Source organism: Gekko japonicus, unplaced genomic scaffold, assembly GCF_001447785.1.
Source record: "Gekko japonicus isolate JY-2015 unplaced genomic scaffold, Gekko_japonicus_V1.1 scaffold1093, whole genome shotgun sequence".
Taxonomy (NCBI): Eukaryota; Metazoa; Chordata; class Lepidosauria; order Squamata; family Gekkonidae; genus Gekko; species Gekko japonicus.
In genome coordinates, this window is record NW_015160243.1 from 575,580 (window position 1) to 587,670 (window position 12,091).

A 12,091-nucleotide genomic window follows, 5' to 3' on the forward strand; every position below is an offset into this window, starting at 1 on the left:
TAAGGATAAGATTCCCACAAATTATGACACATCAATCTCCAGTTCTAACGCATTTATTACCTATATTGCCCCCCCCCCCGTTGAACCGAAAAAGATGCATGTCATTCTTTTGATCTGTTTAAAAAATATCTTCACTATTTTGCATGCTAATTTAACAAGCCACCCCTATATATACAACTATGATATGTAATTCCATTTCATCGTCTGATGAAGGGTGCATGCTCACAAAAGCTCACATCTTGAATAAAATTTGTTGGCCTTAAAGGTGCCATTGGACTCTAACTTTGTTGTATTGCTTCAGACCAATACAGCTGCCCAACTTGATCACCCAAGTAAGTTCTTGCTCTCCTGAAAAGATGAAACCCAATTGAATCAAGGGAGTGATCTAAAAATGATTGATTTTTTCCTCTGGAAGTTCCCCTGGGACTATGAAATGAGGCTCATTGTGCTACTTCTCAGTTTCTTTCACTTGGCACAAGTATGTATTTATTTATAGCCCTTAGCTGTGGGTGAGATGCAAAAGTCTCTCATTCATTTTTACAAGGACTCCACAGTCACTTTTGCTCCATTTTGAAAATAAAGAAGTGAATGGAAAGACATTAGCTTGCCAAAATCCAATTTTCTATTTACTACACCACAAAGTATCTTGTGATTTTTAGAAAATGAAAGGACAGCGGAAAAAGTAACCCTACAGAACATGACTTTCCAGCAACTAATATAAAATTCAAAGATAGATAAGGAAGAAAAATTACCCCTTCAGGATTGTACTTTGCTAGCACACCATTACCATGGAATTCCTCCAAAACATCCCTAATTTTCTTTGTGGAATCTGCAAAAACAAGGACAGAGGTCATATATTTATTCATCCTGAATGAATCAAGGATCCTCCATCCTAAATTCTATCCGTTCGGTCAACAGCATTCTCTAGAACCATAGCCCATTTGCCAAAGAAAAACACAGTGTAGTAGCAGAACACAGTTGTTCAGTACTCAGGTATTGAAATACACTTATGGAGATTCAGTTGAGGGCAGAATTACATATTACTTGTAGTTCCATAAAGCTTCCCCTCCTCTGTGCTCTAATACAATGCAGCTATTAAGACCAAAATTTTAATGGAGAAATCAGTGCAGTGGGGTTAATAAAAAATCACCATCTGCTGAAAAAAACTTTGGTGCATTTGTAAAATTTTCACTAGAAAGTGTAAACTCAGCTTGCATGCTGCAGCTCTCAGTGGGAATATACAATGTGGAGGGAAATGTATATGCCCTCTCTCAATGCACACATTTCCATCTTAAAATTGCCCAACAGCTGCATTATGAAGAAAAAGGGGTGGGAGAAAGGATTATGCAACTATAAGTTTTCCCCACATATAATTAGGATCTTTCATAAGTGCTGGCAATGCAAACTGGTTTTAGAGATATCACATATTGGGCAATAGATATTTGGGTGATAAATATTAATTCTATATATTTGCTGAGAACAACCCTGTATTAATCTTGCTGGCTATGCAAAAGGTTGAGGTTTAATATTAAAGATAGGTCCTTTGTGTTTAATCTGTTAGTAGCTACAGAAGTAGAGCTCAGTGGAAACTGAATACAGTCCCAGAAGAAGATTGGCTGTTTAAATCTTGGCCACTGGCTGGGATGGAAAGAATGAACATTGGAGAGGGAATCCATGGAAAGACAAAAAGAATTTAATAAAGTTTGTGGCTTTCTGGAATACAAAGTTTCATATCAGCAAAAAATCTGCTCTCATCATTAATAACCTAGAATTGGGCCTTTCCTGTTTACTGATGGTTGAAGATTGTTTTATTTGGGAGATTGACAAGGGGGACAGGGAAAATGAAACTGAAGCCCCCACTGACTCTCAGCACCAGCCACCATTACAATACAGCAGCAGTTTTTCACTCATATATAAACTGAGATAAGGGAATAAGCAGAAAAGAAGAAGTGCAGAGCCAGACAGACCTCCTAGAAGAAAGAATTGTGGAATAAAATTTGGCATGCATCAACAGGGCTTCAGCAGATGATCTAGAAGTATAGTGAACTATGGAGGCTAGGAATACTGGTTTTAAGTGCTTCAGGGGGGTTAAAATATCATCACCAGCACTCTGCTTTGGCCATGGGAAAATGTTGGTGATTAACAAAGCTGACACAGCACCATGTGGCATCCATGTCAGGTTCCCACTGAAACTATTGCCTATGTGTTTTGCATCATTTGACATTTCCAGACCCTTTTAAAAATCAGTTTTTAACTGATGAATTAAGCCTGGGCTGACATAAAGCAGTCCTGGCCAAGGCCATCTCCACAGTCTGTTCCTCCAGGTCAGGATTCAGGACAGGATTCGGGAGCAGCTTGGAGGTTGGCAACCCTACTATAAGCCTACTCCTAGATCAACCTTGTTTGACAGTACAGTTTTCCTGAAAGTTTCAAGTTTGCCTTGATCCAGCCTGACTCTGATTCCAGAAACTGGTTCAAGGTATCCAACTCAGTATGAATAATATGGGGGAGAGGAACCCTGTTCTGTCCCTCAAAGCTTCAGCAACATAAGCAAAAAATAGACCAACGATGATAAAATTATACACACACACACGTTGTTCTGTAAAGAGACTGTTCGTTCAAGCATACTGTATATTTCACCAGTTCTGCCTTGAGGGCCGCAAAATATCCACACACTTAAATACAGTGTATGGATGTAAAATCCAAAACATGCAATTGTGATCGGCACAGTTGATATCCCAGATAAAACATGGGAAAGAGACATGATCTGGGACTATACATGTACATCTTATTGAAACCTTGTTACAGGTGATACTAGAGCACTTGCGGGAAGGAGCATTCTGGCTCTCCCATAATGCAAGTGGGACAATTATAATCTAATATGGGCCATAGGGTACAGCCCAAACCAAATAAATCAGCAACATCTAATATTCTATTAGCTTTTGAAAATATTATTGAAGTTCTTTATACCCTAATGTTTGAAAAAGTCCAAGCAGAATTATCATCATGCGAGAACACAGATCAAGACAATTTTTATGTAATTACTCAAACATATGTACTAATTGTCAAAACTATACTTTGGAACAGGATCCACACCTTCTTGCTGACACTTCAATTCTAATCTCATTTACTTGACAATAACCTCATCATTTAAAGGGGAATTTACTTGCAACTTGCAAATTGAGATCAATCCTAGACATAATTACACCCCTATAAATACCACTGAAGAGAATAAGATGTGCCCTATAAAACTATCAACTAAGCAGCAAAAACATTCATACCTGCAACATATTTTGCTAAGAAGGAAATGTTACTGTTGAGGCAGGTGAGAACAAATTTATGTACAAGGTGCTTTACCTGCTCAGAGCAAGAAGTGTGGTGATTAATGATGGCCACCACTGCTTGATTGTCACACCAAAATGGGACCTGTTTGTTATGAAAATACTCCCACCAGACAATTACAGCCACTACAATAGAAAAGAGCTCCAATAATGACCCTTTTGAAACTGCCTTTGTATTCTGTTTTTGTACCTGGTTGCTAATGGATTTTTTTCTGACATTTTAGACAGACCTGTTTTAGTAAAAAGTTGCTAGTGGAATTTATTTACCTGTTCATACAAACCCACTTGCATCGGGTTAACTAATCATGGGCCCCGTTCATACGAGGCGTTTTGGCCCAGGAATGGGCCAGATTGGAGACGGAGCAAACGGGCGCGATCCCACGCCAACATCTGGCTGGCGTTGTGCTCCCGTCTCCAATCTGGCCCTTCCCCCGGATGCGGCGCGTCAAAAGTGAACCACCTACCGAGGTGGTTCATCCGGACGACACACCACAAGCTGGGCCGTCAGATCGCCGGCGCGTCTTTGCGCCGGCGCATCCCCAGCTCCTAGCTGAACTGCGCATGCTCCGACATGCGCAGTTCGGCAGGCTCCCCGTCAGGGCCGTGTTTTCTCCCTGGCATCTGATCGTGCCGGGGAGAAAAGGCGCCGCGGCCAGGGGATCCGTGGGATCCCGCCGCGGCGTGTCAACTTTGGCGCAGCTTTTAAAAGCCGCGCTTTTAGAGGCTTTTTCCCTGCCGTGTGGCAGGGACCATGGTTGAGCTGCTTTTGAGGGAAACTGCTTTTTTTTGTTTTCAACCCCTTTGTTGCACTTCTGAATCACTGTGGTATGCTGTTTAAAATATCCACAGTGTTTCCTTTAATGCTGCTTTCCCCCATGCCCTTTTTTATCATGAGATCTACCTCAGAGACTTGTTAAAAATGTTCTAAGGTTTGTGCTTCAGTGCTATAGCGTTTAGCGCTATAGTGCTCACCTTAAAACGTTGTGTTTTTTTAAAGTGCATGGATTGCATAGCAAAAAAGGGTGAGGGGGAAAAAGCAGCACTGTTTGAAATGACCATAGCACATCAGAGATAGCTCATTAACAGAAGGAAACTTGCTGTATGAAACCCCCATCCCTGTATCGGGTCAACAACAAATAACATACGATTTAGAACAGTAATGTGAAAAGGGCCAATGTTAGCTCTTTCATACTATTAGACCATCACTGAGCATGCCAATGGCCTGAAAAATAAACACCAAAACTGAGGCTCCCTGCCACATCCAAGTGGACATGCAAAGAGTCCCCAGGTAAAAGGGACTGCCAAATGATACCCATTGAATCTATCCAGAAATTGACACCACACCTCAAGATCTGTCTTAGTACCTTTAATAACTTAATGTGATGGTGGGGGCAGACACCCCTGCTGTTGAACGAGCCAAACATGTACAAAAATCCCTGCCAGGTGCAACTATTTTACATGCAAAATTAAGATGCCCCAACAAGAATTGCATCTCCTTCAGTGTACATTTTTTAGAAACCGTCATCTTTTGAATCAACAGATGAAGGGTGGAAAGCTTATCATCAGTAGAGCCTTGAAATTCCCAATTCAGAATCCAGTAAGATGCCCAAATATGTAAGTTGCATTGTAGGGCCCTCAGTTTTATCTTTAGCAAGGGGAACTCCTAATTCAGATGTTAATGATTGAAAAGTAGCCAAGTGAAAGGTGCATTCTCATGTACCTGATGGGCCAACAAACAGAAAAAATCTAAATAATGGATGACATGAGGACTATTTCCACCAGGGCTTCGACTAGGAGCCGCCACTAATAACATCAATTACATCAGCAACATCAACCAACATTAATTGAACTGGATAATATGAACTAACTATGCCAGATGCCAATGGAGGCCATTTTTTGGGATCATCTATCATGGCCACTGGGTTGTTATTGTCACCAGCACTTTATTTTTATTTTATTCTATTTTATTGTGAGCTATGCTTGTTATGCTTGTGCTTTAATGTGTTTTTAACTCTTATTGTAAGCCGCCCTGAGCCTGCCTGTGGCAGGGAGGATGGGATAAGAATTGAATAAATAAATAAATAGTTGCCCTGCTTTTTACCAAAAACTCCAGAAAGGAACTCAAGGCCACAGGCCTCAGAGCATCCCATGGGCATGGCCTTATCCACATCCACATTGGCCATCTAGCTTAAAGCCTAAAAGGCAAAAATCAGATGGATGAACCAGAAGTAAATGAAAGGTGGACTGAATGTCACATTTTGCCATGACAGCATCTGGGCCACAGGATTTAAACAAGCAAACCGCTTGGTCAAAGGATGCATATTTAAAATTCTGGGGGAATAGCATTGCTGACTGAAGAACCCTTAGGGTAGGAAAGATGATGTATAAGGTGGAATTCGTTGTGGGCTCAGTGGTGAAACACTGAAGTTATTAAAAGAAGGTGATGTAAAGGAGCCCACAATTCTTCCCTCAGCATATAGATTAGGACCACTTGCAGTAAATAATTAGCTGACAGCAATGAAAAGTAATGAAACAAAATACAAGTAATCAGTTGTGGGATGCCTCCCATTAATCAATACTCAGTTTTGGTAGAATTCTCAATACTTTTAAACCTTTGCATTTAGAATCCTGTTGGCCAAATATATATCTCAGAATAATTATTAAATAAAAATATTAGGGGGGAAAGGGTTTTTTAAATAATGTCACTAAATAACCTCAGGATTCTTATCTGTTACAGTTCATAATTTTATATGTTTTGAAATGTTCAGAAAAGTTTCAAAACCAAGTACTTACATTCAGCATATTTCTGAAGCTGAGAGAATTCTGAAGGACTGAGGTTAGCCCACTTTGCCTGGTTTGTCATAATGATGCTGAAGTGTAGTTTTACATACCAGAAAGCTGTGTTCCTTGGTTCAAGTAGTTCAAACACCTTCAGAGATTGGCAGTTTGAATACTCAATGATAGGACATTTGAGGAGAATGAAATCAGTCTGTACTAACTTGTAGATGGTGCCTGTTTTCTGGCACTGATGATAAATTAAAACACTGTTAAGAGAAGAAGAAAACCCACAATTAAAGGGTTATAACTTTTTACAGACTGGTTCTGAACATTCTATATTATCAGCATTACAAAGAATTGTTACTATGAAAACACAGATAGGGACAACTGCAGATATTTGTGGCTCTTGGGTAGAAATGTTTAAATTTCAAGGACCCCACCCCCTCCTTCAGCCAAGATCTAGATAGTAGGGTTTCCCTCTTATTTTGAACTTAGCTGTTTTATAGCCTAAGTGCCAGAGGATCTGAAACTTGGGGAGACTCATAAGATCACCTGGGTACAGCCATGACATTGGAAAATCCCAGGAAAGAAGAGGAATGGTGTACTGAAATTAGAAACAGCAATCTTATCCAGTTCAGTGGCATATCATTCTCAATAACTGCCAGGTTCCACAGCCAACAACTGAGTACACGCTTATCAGAAAGGCTATATATTGCAGAGTCATAAATGCAGTAACAAAGGGACTGTTAAGAATGGCGTCGCCCCTACAAGCATAATGGGATATAGGGTATTCGTATGCACCTCCGCTTCCTTAGGCCAATCAGCCACATTCCCGCGCACCGGAAAAGGAGGCCCAGGCTGTTAGAGCCAAAGCTGAGAACCGAAAGCGCTCCCACGGTTCCCTGAATCCCAGACAACACACACCACCTGCAAGGCCATAGATAAGCAAGCGTTACAGAAGCGAAGAAGGAATGCAGTGGTACTTGGTACACAGGGCAAGCAAGCATCCCACCCCCCAACCCTTATGGCAGCCTAGCTGACAATAACAAAAGGCTTTTCAACCGTGAAGGCAATATCCTGACATACCCCAGTCCAAGGAAGTTGCTATTTTTCCTCTCTTTTTTTTTACTCAATCAAGAAGAGGATTTAAGTCATTAATTGCCCTTCATCAGGAGCTATCTTGACTCACCCAAACGTTTGTGTCCATGCAGATCTGGCTCATTTCAACCTAATTAAAGCATGTTATTCATGTTGCCTCACCCAGACTCTTTGTGCCCATGCAGATCTGGCTCACAATAGCCTGTTCAAGGTATTTCCCCAACAAAGTGTGCCAGCAGTTAACTTTAAATGAGCCAGTGAAATTCAAACTTTTTTATCTTGACCCAATCCAAAGCCAGAATAGGCAAGCCCCAACTACCCTGGGGATCTTCTATCCATAAAAGGACCCCAGATGCTAGCAAATTGTTCCTCAGACCCCTGGTCCAGATCTCTGTTGGATAGAATTCTGGTTTCCTTCTGAGAACCTCTGCTACACTCTGCAGGCTTTTCTTCCTTGCTACTATAGTCCTCAGCAGCATCTGCCCCCAGACTTCTCCAGACCACAGAATTTAAGGTTGTATGTCCCTTCCCTAAAACTTCTCAGTTTCCTCCCTACTACAAGTATGCCCTCTTGTTGGTGTTTGTGTGTGTATATGATTACTTAGGGCATTAGTTCTCAGGTGCCTAGTGTAGGTTCTTCACATTTTTTCTTTTTGCTTCTTTTGTGTATAATACAGTTGTTTGTGTTTACAATCACTCCCACTCTCTTTCCTCATAATTTTATTTTGGGATATCGCTACCAAGATCTACCCTGGTATACACAGACTACAAGGTCCTGTGTTATTCCTTTCTGGAACTCTTTTAAAGCTAATTTCCCTTTCATTGGGTCCAGGTCGGGTAACAAGCTGTGAGGATGAACAAGATGAGGATCAAAAAGTGCATATAAATACTAAACTGCCAATCACGGCCCGCATTCTGAACTTGGATAAAGTTATAAATTTGTTCTTTATTACATTGATAACTGGGCTTTTCCTTAGCAGGTGTCCTCCCTTAATTCATTTGTAACAGCTGTTATCATTGACATGTTCATTAATTTATAACATAAATGCAAAGGCAAGAGAACCCACTAATTGCTGTAGATCTCACCAGATATGCCAAACAGGTAGCATTTCCATAAAGTGGGAAATGTGCTGCAGTTACAACTTAATCCCTTAAATATAGAACATAGGGGTGGGGTGGGTTTGTTTTTGGGGGGGTTTTTTGGATGGTGCACAATCTCACTGTATTAGATCAGGTAGCATAAAGCAGGAAAGGAGCATGATAACAGACAAATCATCATTGCACCTTTCCAGAGCACTGAGATCACTAGCTTCCCAATTTACGTGTCAAATGGTTGCATTGTATAGAAGCCAAAAAAGAAAAAAAGAAAAACTACTATGTAACTGCTCCAGGAAAAAAAAAACCTAATGAAAATAGACAGGGCACTTAATTACATTTTTCCTGTTCAAATGAAATTTTCATATTAAAGGGCTTTGCAGTATATGGCCATTCTTGTATTTCAGATCTAAAGATTGTAGGTAACTGAGTAGGTCCACAGAAAAACGTTAAAAACAGTATTAACCTTTTAATTAGAATCAACTAAAGCATCACTCATAAAACTGTGAGAACAATGCTCAGTATTTTTAAAACAAAAAGTGGAATAAAGAAACATGGTTTGGGGCTTGAAGGAGAACCACCAAAGCAGCACTGTATAGTAGGTGAGAAGAAGAAATTCAGTACAGTTTCAGATCTGGGCTTTGAGGTGGGAGGTTTTTTTACCATCATCACTACTTTTCAGGTAGGGTGTTACCAGTTTAGATTAGAAATCCATCCATGTGGTGTTTTGGGTTTCTGGATTTTCAGGACCATTCTATTCAATGGACAGGCAATTTGAAGGTCTGGGGTAGCAGTCATTGAAGATTAAAAAATGGCCACTCCCCTTTGAAAATATGGAAGCAGTTGTTAATCAGGTCACCATTCAATGCTACTCAGACCCCTTCAAAGCACAGATCTATTGTGTTAGTTCTTCTATTAACAAAGATGGAGATTAATTTTAGGAGACACACTGAGCAGAGTCAATAGAAGCTCAATTGGGTAATATTACCTTGTTGTTTATAGCTAAGGCACTCCTCAAGTCCCATTAAAAGATTGTCCAGTACTGTCTGGTACTTCTCAAAACATTTTTTGCACTGAGCACTATTTAACACCTCCTGTTCTCATCTAAAAATGGCTACAAATTGTGGCCCAGATCATCTTTTTCTTTCCCCCTCTTTGCATTTGTATGTATGTGTTCTGAGCAATTTGAATGCTATGCTTACTTACTATTTTGTGATCTTTTTAATGTGTGGGGACCAATACAGTTACCTAGAGTCTTTTCTGTTCTGAGAACCATTCAGTCTAGCCACCCAAGACAGGATTCTATAACTTACAGGTCTTCTGAAGGGACTTTGATTATGGGGCTACCTTGAATGTTTTATGTAGTGTATCACCTACAATTTATCTTGATCTTTGCCGGTATAATCATGACCACATTTTTCTTCAGCTCTCTGCTCTACAAGGATCTTATGTGTTTCAACTTGTGCTGGGGAAATATCTGATTAACTGCTAGATTTTATATGTTCAAAAGGAGAAGTTTTATTTTTTGCTTTCTAGTCCACTAACTTCTTATCCTTCTTGAAATCTCTTTTGCACCCAGCATGGTGAAAGTTAATTAAGTCTGTGACATCTCCCTTATTCCATTTTAGAAGTGCTACAAACTACGGTTGGGGCTACTTCCTCCCCTTTTTTTCATCTTGAACATTCAGCCTGATGAAAAGTTCCAGGGACCTTGAAAGCTCGTACACTGTTTTATTATATTTTGGCTGGCCCTAATAAAAAGACAATACACTTTGTGTCATTTTGTTTTTGCAGGGGGCACAGGAGGAACTCAAATAGCACATTAGCAAAAACAAAAACCACCACCCTACAGTCCAATCCTAAACCGAGTTACATATCTCTTAAGTGCACTGAAGACAAATGGATTTAGAAGGGTATAGCTCTGTTTAGGATTGTGCTTATAGTATGCCTGTTTAGGGAGGGCGGTAAATAAGGTGACTCACTGAATGTATTTAAGGACTATCACCACAGAATCTATAGAGACTATAGAATTGAATGAAATACCTACAGAATCTGTTTCTGACATTTATTCTCAGTAAGGAGTTCTGATTGTGCTTCATACATCGTATGGTGGCCACAATATAAAAATATTACCAGTTGTCATTATTTGTGTAAATTTGGATTAGTTGTAATAACTAGATCAAAAACAGAAGCTTTGGGAGGGTCATTTTAATTAGCTAATCATTCTGGTTATCTTGTTTCATGGTACCTGAGTTATGTACAAATGATGAACAAGCCGTTTCATAAGAATGATGAAAAACTGAATCTTGGCTTGGTGGCTTTAGCGTTGCCAGGCACTATGTGCTTTACATTGTCTCATGGTATTCATTTTCACTGATACCTTGCAGTTGTGGTTAGTATGTTATTGGCTCTGTGGAATTGCTATATTATGTACATTAAGCCTCTTGTGTTCAGCTTCTAAAATATTCAATATCTGGAGTGGTCATAGACACCATCTCCTTTTCATATGACACTGCTGCTGTACTTAATACTTGTTTTCTAACTAATACTGAAGCACCAGGTAGGGGAAAATAGGAACTCAAAAGCAATCCTGTGGTATGGAGTGCCTGGTAATACTTCAGCACAGTTATTTGGCATTCATTATCTTACCTCATTCTCATAACACAGTCTATAATGAGGAGAGGGAACTACAAAACATGAATTCATTCCCATGATGATGTTGTTGTTGTTGTGACAGGGATACAAATTGAAAGTGGTGAAATTTTAAACCAGTGCCATTTTCTCTTAATTTAGTTCTGAAACCAGCATTTTCCTCCCCCTCCTCTCCCCCCTCTCACACTAGATCTAAGAAGCAAATCTGATTAATTTGCTATACTAAGGGGCAGGCTGAACAGGAACTATCTATTCATCTTTTGTTTCATTATTTTTACATATAGATATATACATACAGTACACACACACCTAATTTTGTTGTGTTTTCAACAGCGCTCTCTCTCTCTCTCTCTCTCTCTCTCTCTCTCTCTCTCTCTCTCTCTCATGAATTTCTGAACACAAAATACTACATACAGAGAGCTGGGTGACAGTATAGCAATCCTCTAAGATCTGTTTTTAAAGCCTGAAGGAGGCAAGCAGTCTCTGAGCTAGTGCACACAGATAAAGCTTAGGGGAACACCTTGATTTACTGAACAAAACACTGCAAGCCTCTCATTATGTAAATGCTCCTTGTAAGCCATGTGACTGGTAACAGTCCCACAAAAGTGCAGAAAAGGGCAACTTGAATGATAAAAGGGTTGGAACACTTTCCCTATGAGGAAAGGTTAAAGCGCTTAGGGCTCTTTAGCTTGGAGAAAAGACGACTGAGGGGTGACATGATCGAGGTTTATAAGATTATGCATGGGAAAGAGCAGGTAAAGAAAGAGGTACTTTTCTCCCTTTCTCACAATACAAGAACTCGTGGGCACTCCATGAAACTGCAGAGCGGTCGGGTTAGAACGGATAAAAGGAAGTACTTCTTCACCCAAAGAGTGATTAACACATGGAATTCACTGCCACAGGAAGTGGTGGGTGCTACAAGCATGGACGGCTTCAAAAGGGAATTAGATAAGCATATGGAGCAGAGGTCCATCAGTGGCTATTAGCCACAAGGTATAGCTAGGGGCTCTGGGGCAAGGGGTGCTCTGTCTTCTTGGTGCTTGGGGGGGAGGGTCAACAGTGGGAGGGCTTCTAATGTCCTGGCCCCACTGCTGGACCTCCTGATGGCACTGGTATTTCTGGCCACT

At 40.3% G+C, this 12,091-nt stretch overlaps 1 protein-coding gene across 1 annotated transcript in view; it reads right to left on the reverse strand.

Moving 5' to 3' along the window:
- The window catches only part of DGKB (diacylglycerol kinase beta), a 398,712-nt gene extending 392,508 nt beyond the window's left edge, over nt 1-6,204 (reverse strand). Inside the window, exons 1-2 of the mRNA XM_015413478.1 lie at nt 6,135-6,204; nt 753-829 (exon numbers count right to left, since the gene is read on the reverse strand). Of these exons, the coding sequence (XP_015268964.1) occupies nt 753-829; nt 6,135-6,204 (147 nt within the window). The remainder of the gene's footprint in view (nt 1-752; nt 830-6,134) is intronic.
- Nucleotides 6,205-12,091: the final 5,887 nt, after the last annotated feature.